We start from the raw sequence: 9,381 nt of genomic DNA on the forward strand, positions 1-9,381 counted from the left end.
TGATTGAGTTGTCATCGGTTCCCCTTACTTGAATTCATTTATAATTCATTTGTATCCTAACTATGTTGTTGCTTTATTATCTAGTTGTTTCTTGTTACCATTCGTGCTTCCATTATTTTTATTGTTGATTGTAATTTGTGATCCTTCTGTTGTTGGTATTGCCGTTGATGTTATTTCCATTGTTAGCTTTATCTTATATACTACACAGGTATACATGTCTTGTAGGTGTATTGACCTGGCCTCGTCACTACTCTATCGAGGTTAGGCTTGATACTTACTGGGTACTGTTGTGGTGTACTCATGCTACGCTTCTGCATATTTTTGTGCAGATCCAGGTACCTATCATCGAGTTGGTTTGACACTTATGTTTGCGCTGCTGGAGACTTCAATATATACCTGCTCGACGTTCGCAGGCCCCCCTAGTCACCTTATGTTGTATTTTATTTCCATTGTTTCCAATTATTTCGGAACAGTGATGTACCCATTATTTATAGTTACTCTTAGAAAGACTTATGACTTGTACTACCGGTTTAGGGGTTATGTAATTGATGATGGTTCAGCTATGTTGTTACCGATATTATTCAATGTATTGCAGTTAAGTTAGTTAAATTTCTTTAATAATCAGTATGTGTTAGGATTACCTAGACTCAAAGACTAGGTGCCATCACGACATCCTAAGGTGGGAAATTGGGGTCGTGATAGTTAAGTATAGTAGCCTGCCCACTAGCCTCTGATAGTTTCCTTTGTCTTCAAGTTCCTTATCCACTGTGGTATTATCATTTGGTATCTCCCTGTCAAATTCAATGGATATGAGCTTATGATTGAATTGTAAAGGTGTAGCTACTGGCTTTCCACCTGGTAGGCCTAGCTCTAACACTAGTTCTAGAGCATATTTCCTATGACACATAACTATGCCTTCCTGGGATCTAGAAAACTCAATACCAAGGAAGTATTTGAGTTCACCAAGGTCTCTCATCTTAAACCTCTTTTGCAAGCTTTTTCTAACTTGTTTGATCAAGGTTAGACTACTTCCAGTTACTAGGAGATCATCCACATAGACTAGGATGACGAATAATTCTGAATCTACTTTCTGTGTAAACAGAGAATAATCATATTGAGATTGAACAAAGCCCATATCCACCAATGCTTCAGTTAACTTCAGATTCCACTGCCTAGGATCCTGTTTCAATCCATACAGTGACTTATGTAGTTTGCACACTTGCTGACACTCCCCCTGCTTGAAAAGCCATCAGGAATATGCATGTACACTTCCTCTAGAAGATCTCCTTAAAGAAAAGCATTATTATGAACATCCATCTGAAACACATACCAACCAGAAGCAGTAGCTAAAGCAACTATAGCTCTCATAGTGACCATTTTAGCTACTGGGGAAAAGGTTTCTGTATAATCCAACCCTTCTTGTTGGCTGTAACCTTTAGCCACCAACCTGGCTTTATACCTTTCCACCTCATCAGAAGATTTGTATTTGACTTTAAATACCCACTTGCAGCCTATAGGAACCTTCATAGTAAGAAGGGATACAATGGACCAAGTGTTGTTATCTTCAAAAGCAGTGATCTCAGCCTGCATAGCCTCAACCCACTTAGGGTCTTGACTGGCTTCTGAGAAGGACCTAGGTTCCACAATAGCTGAGAATACAGCCAGAGAGGATCTGTAGCTAGGAGACAGGTGATCATAGGCCACATGATTGGTCATAGTATAAGGGCAAGCTGACTTCTTTGGTGGAACCACATAGTCTGCTAACCACACATGTGGTTTAGTAAATCTAGAAGACTCCTGAGTGTCACAGAAGGGGCAGATAGTTCACAGGCTGGTGCAGGATGAGATACAGGTGTGGATAGATGAGAGTGACTAGCAGTGTGAGGAGCTAAAGTAGTGTCAGCAATATCAGCATTGGTTGAACTTGGATATACTGCGGGTAAAGAAGCATCACTAGGAATAACAACTGATTGAGTTGGTTGTTTAACAAACTCCAGGACAGGAAATAAAGGAGATGCACCAGGAGACATATTCTTGAATGGGAACACTTCTTCTTTGAAGACAGAGTCCCTGCTTACAAAAAATCTTTTGGAGCATAAGTCATAGAGGACATAGCCCTTCTGGGAGGATGAATAGCCCATGTGCACAACAAGGATTGATATAGGACATAATTTATCTTCTTTCTTCACCTGAGTAGCATAACAAAGACTTCCAAATACCCTCAGATGTTGCAGAGACGGATTCCTTTGAAAGTGCTTCTCAAAGGGAGATTTGCCTTATAGTAAAATAGTAGGGAACCTATTCAGGAGATATACTACAGTAGAGACACACTCTCCCCAGAATCTGAGAGGCAAGTACGCTTGAAATCTGAGAGCTCGAGCCATATCTAAGATGGACCTATGTTTTCTCTCAACAACTCCATTATGTTGAGGGGTATATATGCAATAGGTCTGATGTACTATGCCCTGATTCTTCAATAAGGTATGTAGTTGATCATTGAGAAACTCTGTTCCATAATCTGTTCTTAAACATTTGAGCTTACTGCCAAACTGTGTGTACATCAGTGCTACAAAGTTTTTCAACACTTCAACAGTATCTAACTTAGAGTGCAGTAGAAAAAGCCAAGTATATTTTGAATAGTCATCTACCAGAGTTAGGAAATACCTTTTGCCATCATGAGTGGGCACTCTATAGGGGACCCAAACATCACTATGCACAATATCAAATACAGATTTAGAGTAAGAGGAGCCAACAGGAAATGGTAGTCTTGATTGCTTGGCTATAGGACACACACTACAGTGATGTTTCCTAAACTGCATGTTATGCAAAGCATTTACAGATCTCATAACCTTTAAAGGGGAATGACCTAACCTCTTATGCTACAAGGGGATATAGCACATGACTTATTATCTGCTAGATTATCACATTTATTGATGTCATCTGACATGGTATTTACAGTTGAAGTAGAAAGAGACACTAGTTGAGAAGGAGCTTGTTGCCTGAATACTTGTCTGTCATCTACCTTGTGGATATACAGGCCAAGCTCTTCCTTACCAATCCCTAATACCTTCCCACTTGAGAGTTCCTGAAAGACACAAATGTCAGGGTAAAATGCTGCCAGACATCTCAATTCCTTTGTGAGTTTAGAGACTGATAGGAGATTGTACTTAAACTCTGTAATGTGAAGAATGTTCTGAACTTTCTTATCCTTGAAAAAGGAACAGGTACCAATATGAGTGATATACACATGTTCTCCAGTTGGTAAATGAACCTTACTCCTATCATTCTCAAGTATTTCATCATACTTCTCTAGTAGATTCAAACTATGAACCATATGGTTTGTAGCACCTGTGTCTATTATCCAGTTACTATGCACTAAATTTGTCATGAATGCATGTATAGTACATGTTAGCCCTGCAGTAACAACATTGGCTACAGGTTCAACTTCCTTGTCCTTGTTCAACAGATGCAGAATCTGTTGATATTGTTCTTGAGTAAAGAAGTGAGCTGGAGTAGTTGCCACCTGATGCCCCTGTCCTTGTGGCTCTGAGGATGGAATACCAGAGTTGACTGCACTGTTGGCTTGGGAATGTGGAGCTCCTCCTCTCCTCTTGTTCTTAAAGTCAGTGGGGTAACCATGAAGCTTGAAGGAGTTGTCTCTAGTATGACCCTTGTATTTGTAGTAATCACACCAAAATACTGCTTTGCCAAAGGAGTTTCTAGGTTTGTGGCCTCTATTTGAGCTATTTGCGCTGGTATTAGACTGTCCTCCACCATTGTAACCTCAAGTATACACTTTATTACACATCATTGCTGCTTCATTACTTTCAGCATATACACATTTTCCACCAATTCTCTGACTTTCCACATTTACTATCATAGCATAGGCCTGGTTCAGATTAGGTAAGGGTCGGGTCATGAGAACCTGATTCTTTACATTCTCATAAGATTCATTTAAACCTGTGAGGAACTGATATAACTTATGTATCTCGTAATGCTCTACATGTTTCCTTGATTCAGCACATCCACAAGTAGGTGGTGGAATTAATTTTTCATACGCATCCCAGAGTTCTCTCAGTTTAGTATAGTACACTGAGACAGAGGATGTGCCTTGTGTCAATGTGGCCATTTCCTTGTGCAAATAACAGGCCCTAGATGCAATATCCTTATCAAATCTCTCTTTAAGATCCTCCCACACAGAGTGTGCATCAGAGGCATAGATCATAAAACTTATCAGGCTTGGTGAAACTGTGTTCATTATCCAAGCAAATACAATAGCTAGAACCATATCTGGTCTTTCTACAAGTACCTAGGAAAAAGCCTAATTTGTTTTTACCATGCAACACGATTTTCATAGATCTACTCCAAATCGAATAATTCTCTGAGCCTTGAAGTTGAATAAAAATGAGTACATAACCTTGAGTATCAGAAGGATGAATGTAGATAGGATGATTGTGATCAACTAGCTTTGTAGTTGGTGTATACATTGAAGCAACAAATGGAGAATCAACAGCTTCTTCATTGATCGCCATTGTCACAGTAGGAATTACTTCATAAAAACTAACTCTCAATTTTGTAATTTTCACACGAAATTAGACTCGATCTGACCGTGATTCAACCAGAAAATTGAAAATTCCCAAACCCTAGAGTGAGTGAGAAGTCTTCTGTGTTGAAAAAATAGTTCGATCGATCGATGCAAATGAGGAACTGCCAATGCAATTGAATTACTCAAGTTCTATATATCACAGTCGAGTTTCAGAGAATTGAGCACCGAGCTCTGATACCATGTTGAGAAGCTTCAACTATGGAAGAACTGTAAGTTCTAGAAGGTGCGAGAATGAGAGAAAGACCGAGTGAAAGCTCATTCTCTTATTGACCTTCAAGAAAATGAATAGTAGTACAAAAGCTAGTAAACTACTCTATTTATATTTGTACAATTAACTAACTCTAAGTGGTTACAATTAACTATACTTAGTACATAAATAGCTGGACCACTATACTCACCAAGTACTTACTAACCTGGAAATTTTGATGGGTAATTCTTCGAACTCTTTTTTTTTTCCTCCTGAAATGATTTCATTTGGTTGCGGGACTTGAGGTACCCCACTGGACACAAACAATGAGGAAGAGGCCTATTTGAGAAGCTATGCCTACCAGGCGATGATGATGACGACGCCGCTCGGAAGAAGGCTGATAAACTACTCCCTCCGTTTCAATTTATGTAAACTTGTTTGATTGGGCACGGAGTTTAAGACAAAATAAAAACTTTTGAAATTTGTGATCCTAAACAAGTCAAAAAGGGCCCGAGAATATTAGTGTCGTTATAAAAGGTTCTCATTAAGGGTAGAATTGTAAGTTTAAGCAAAATTATTAAAATATAGAAAGATGACATTCTTTTTTAAACGGATAAAAAAAAAATAAGTTCACATAAACGGAGGGAGTAGTTGATTTTGATGCTTCTGCCTTTGGAAAGGTGGAGCCTGTGTGGGGGTGGTAATCCAACTGTAAGATTGGATTCTGGATCCATTACGTGCATGGCAGTATAGAGCACAGGGCACTTCCGATGATTGATATTATTTCTAAATATGTAAATTTTAATTTATAAAACTTAAAATATTTATATCTAAATTAGCATAAATAAATGAACAAATATTTGACCCTTATATTCAGAAAAGCTTCAAGCAAATTAAACAAAGTAAAACAAAAAGTTAAATTGTCATTTTATATGTGAAAGTAAATAAGCATAAACATCGATGAGGTAACACATACACGACTTAGAGGGACAGTTACAATAGTTCCTGCACGGCCTTAAAAAACACAAGGGATAACATTCAACATTTCTTTGACTATAACTGACTACTAATACTATAATACATGCTAAAGCAACATTAAACTAGCATTGAGTAGGTTGCTTACAAGCCTCAAGGCAACCGATACACAACAAAAAGTGGTTAGAAAAGCACAACACATGGAATATAGTCTTAAAAGTGGGAGATAAAGCAGCAAAACTATGCTTAGGATCGATTCTAGTTAAAGAAATTAAGATTGTTGTTGACTCCTTTCGTTTAGCCTAGCAGCAACAGTCACAGAAGCAGCAACACCACCAGGAGTAGTGGACATGTCTTGTTTGTTGCGTATCTCTGCGCCTACCACTCCTTCTGCATCCTGCCTTGTCGCTGGCCTATCTGCTGGCAACACCGTAGTAGCACCCTGCAAAAAGAAGTCCAAATAACATGAACAAACAGCAAGAAAATATTATCTCTAAAATTCATTAGAGATACGTTGCTTCTTACCGATAAGACATCTCCAAGCTTAACTTTGTCCTCGTCTCTCATCATAGATTCATTATAGGCTGCAGCCGACTGAGCAGTCGCTGCAACCCCACCAGGAGTAATAACATTGCTGCCTGTTGCTCTTATTTCAGCAGCTTGGATTGCTGCTGCATCGCTCTGATCTATTGGTTTGCCTGGTATTGTTTGCGCAGTTGCTTCAAGAGCTTGTCCTATTGTTATCCCTCCACCTCCCTGTTGCTGTCCTCCTCCTCCGCCACTGCCTTCTTGTTCCTGTACTCCTCCTCCACCTTGAGCCATCCCTCCTGTTGGCTGGATGTATTGTCCAACTACCTGGGGATGCAACTTGTTAAAAACAGTAGTTTTATACAAATACTGAAATGGTCCAAATCTTTTATTCTAATAATATTCAACTAAATTACTAGTTTTATCGAATTAATAACTAATGAACTTATTATAACTAAAGGAAAGCTTTGGCGGTTAATGTAATCACAGGTTCTTCGCACATAGCGGCACCCACCGGACTGCCTTTTTTACATTTTTACTATAATTAAGTTAGAAGTTAGCCAATTGGTGTAGTTTTTACTTTATTAGTGTATAAAATATAAGCTTAAATAAAAGGAACCGTACTCAATATATTGGAATAAAGTCAATCATACAACGTTAATTACCTGGCCGGCAACTGATTCAGTGATTATATTAGCTCCAGGAACGGCAGTGCCAGTGACGGTGACACCCTCTCGAGCGGCAACATCAGTAACGTCACCAGGTTGAACAGCACCAGCACTGATATTATAATTAGCTGCAGATTGCATGGCATCTGCTGGACCACCCCTTTGCGTTTGCCCAAGCACGGCCGTTTCAGCACTCTGCATCATGGCTGCATCTTCTGGCTTAATAGCCTTCTCCCCTAGCTCGCCAGAGACACCAAAAACGTCTCCGTATTTAATAGGGTCCCCTTCACCCTGTGGCCTTCTTGGTTGTTCCTGACTCATTTTTTTCTTGGCTAAAATACTCGAGACTTAATTCACTTCAATTCGAATTACAAGATGTTGGATATGGCTCGCTCGAGAAAATTAAGACAAAGATATAAATGTGGAAGTAGGCTTGTTTGGGTGGAGACGAGGATTTTTTGGACAAGTGGCTATTGAAGAAGTGTGTGGTGGCGTAAATGTTAAATGTGGCAGCTAAAGAGCGAAGCTTAGGAGGCAGCAGGCCACTTGTCAAACTACATCTTCCTTATGGCAGCGTGTAATGTTCCTTATCCACTGCTTTGTATAATTTCTTCCATCAGTCACCTAAAGTTCAATGCAACCAATTATATTACTGCTATCAGCAACTCCAATTTTGTTTATGATTAGTGCTCTATCTTAACTTATTCTAAGCCTGTTTAGTTGGAAGGTAATTAAAACTTCTTCTGTTGAGAATTAGTAGAAGTAAATAAGAGTACGTAGAATTATACTTTCCTCTCACGTTTATTCAAAGTTTTTCCTGGTGTTTAATATTTACACGGAATCATATTACCACCATTGATCCGAAAACATTAGGTGGCTTTTTGCCCTTCTGACTGAATGATTTTAAAAAATTAGAAAAGCTTTTTAGTGTGTAATTGTTTTATTGATTTTGGGAAAGGTTGAAGAACTTCGGAAGCTGCATCCAACAGTATCAAGTGCTCAATTATAGAGAAACAACAAAGTGCAAAAAGAAACGGATTCACCTACACATGATATGAATTGTTCAATCTCCAATAATATTGTATGGGTCAAAAATTATTTCTAAAATGCTTAAGTCATGATAGCTTTAGTGAGGCATTCGCAGGCCGCCATGCGTCGCCGATGCGACTCCAATAGAGGCCTGCCCAAGGTCGAAGTGGTTTAAGAAACAATGAAGTTTGCGGTCGAAGAGTCGGCGGGGATATGAGATATTCATTTGTAAAGAACACATTGACTTTATAGAGAGAATCTGGTCTTAATGCATATATAGAAAATAACCTTTGTACCAAGATTCTTGTCTAGCATTTCCACCAGATCCAAGAACACCCCAAGTGTTCAAAGGCTTATCAATTATTCATCATTGTCAGAAAGAATAACCATTGATTTCATCCATTTTCGGGTGACTCGCACGTTTTATTTACCTAAATATCATTTATTGTTATTTATTACTACTTAATCCCATATTCCATCTTTTTGGATCATTGAAGATTGCTATCTGTAGCACCCTATTTTGCACTAGACAAAACAAGATTCAACTTGTGGTTTCTCTGTTGTTGATAAAAGAGAGTCGCCACCTAATATTTAAAGGTATACTAGGGTACCTATTTAATTACTAAGTTATAATTTTTATAGGCCTGCTAATCGGTGAGATTATGGGTAAGAGTTCTTGCTCTTCTAAGAGGAAGGTGTTAGACACCCCTTAAAATCTACCTGAGGCAGCTCCATAGGACTTAGGCTAGTTTTAAGGGATCGGCTATTTGTACTATGCTTAATTACTATTAAAGAGTATAGCTTACTATGTATCTAAGGGGGAGTATAAAAGGGGATGTGAGACTTAAGATGAGTGTGAATTTATAAAGGAGTATATGTTGGTGGATATAGTTCAAAGAGTTTTGAAATATGTATGTAAATGATCTATATTTTATAAAACTTATGAAAAGAGGTTAAGTTATGAAAACAGTTGATTTAGGGGATAGGTGTGATTCTAAGAGATGTTTGTAAAAGTGAGCCTAAGATATACCTTGGCTTTCAAAACTTTGAAGAAAAGAGGTCTTTTGAAAAATCCATTTGCAATTCAGTTATGATTTCCTTTTGAAAATGGGACGATGTTTTTTACTAAATTTCGGGCTTCACAATCTTTCAAGAAAAGGAAAGTGCGCAAGAACATAGTAATGATATGAGTAAATTATAATTAGCGAAGTGAGGATTAATTACTAACTAATTCCTTTTAAATCCTATATTATTTAAAGCTTGCCTACGTTTCATATGATATTAAAGCATGAAAATAAAGTATGTAATCTAATATATGAGTGTTATATTCATGACAACAAAAATACGACAAAGCGACAAAGCATCCGATAAAAGGTAATGAAGCAGTA

General features: G+C 38.2%; 2 protein-coding genes across 2 annotated transcripts; both read right to left on the reverse strand.

Moving 5' to 3' along the window:
- Positions 1-664: 664 nt before the first annotated feature.
- LOC138898704 (uncharacterized) lies at positions 665-4,532 on the reverse strand. Its single transcript, XM_070184794.1, has 8 exons — positions 4,418-4,532; positions 3,826-4,299; positions 2,872-3,783; positions 2,665-2,779; positions 1,829-2,070; positions 1,335-1,757; positions 1,228-1,286; positions 665-1,180 (listed from the first exon to the last, which is right to left on the reverse strand). Exons 1-8 carry the CDS (start codon positions 4,530-4,532, stop codon positions 665-667), a joined length of 2,856 nt encoding a protein of 951 aa, XP_070040895.1.
- Positions 4,533-5,696: 1,164 nt separating this feature from the next.
- Positions 5,697-7,377, reverse strand: LOC104095076 (late embryogenesis abundant protein D-34-like). The gene is made up of 3 exons (XM_009601125.4): positions 6,962-7,377; positions 6,294-6,623; positions 5,697-6,210 (listed from the first exon to the last, which is right to left on the reverse strand). The coding sequence occupies exons 1-3, from the start codon at positions 7,283-7,285 to the stop codon at positions 6,040-6,042; spliced, it is 825 nt and encodes a 274-aa protein (XP_009599420.1). The 5' UTR covers positions 7,286-7,377; the 3' UTR covers positions 5,697-6,039.
- Positions 7,378-9,381: the final 2,004 nt, after the last annotated feature.

Source organism: Nicotiana tomentosiformis, chromosome 9 (assembly GCF_000390325.3).
Source record: "Nicotiana tomentosiformis chromosome 9, ASM39032v3, whole genome shotgun sequence".
NCBI lineage: Eukaryota > Viridiplantae > Streptophyta > Magnoliopsida > Solanales > Solanaceae > Nicotiana > Nicotiana tomentosiformis.

Coding starts and splice junctions, on each gene's coding strand:
- LOC104095076 (XM_009601125.4), bottom strand. CDS start 7,285: ATGAGTCAGGAACAACCAAGAAGGCCACAGGGTGAAGGGGACCCTATT. Junction 6,624..6,961: donor CTGAATCAGTTGCCGGCCAG/GTAATTAACGTT, acceptor TTGCATCCCCAG/GTAGTTGGACAATACATCCA. Junction 6,211..6,293: donor AGCTTGGAGATGTCTTATCG/GTAAGAAGCAAC, acceptor TTCTTTTTGCAG/GGTGCTACTACGGTGTTGCC.
- LOC138898704 (XM_070184794.1), bottom strand. CDS start 4,532: ATGGCGATCAATGAAGAAGCTGTTGATTCTCCATTTGTTGCTTCAATG. Junction 4,300..4,417: donor TCATCCTTCTGATACTCAAG/GTTATGTACTCA, acceptor AGGTACTTGTAG/AAAGACCAGATATGGTTCTA. Junction 1,758..1,828: donor ATCTCATCCTGCACCAGCCT/GTGAACTATCTG, acceptor TGTGGTTAGCAG/ACTATGTGGTTCCACCAAAG.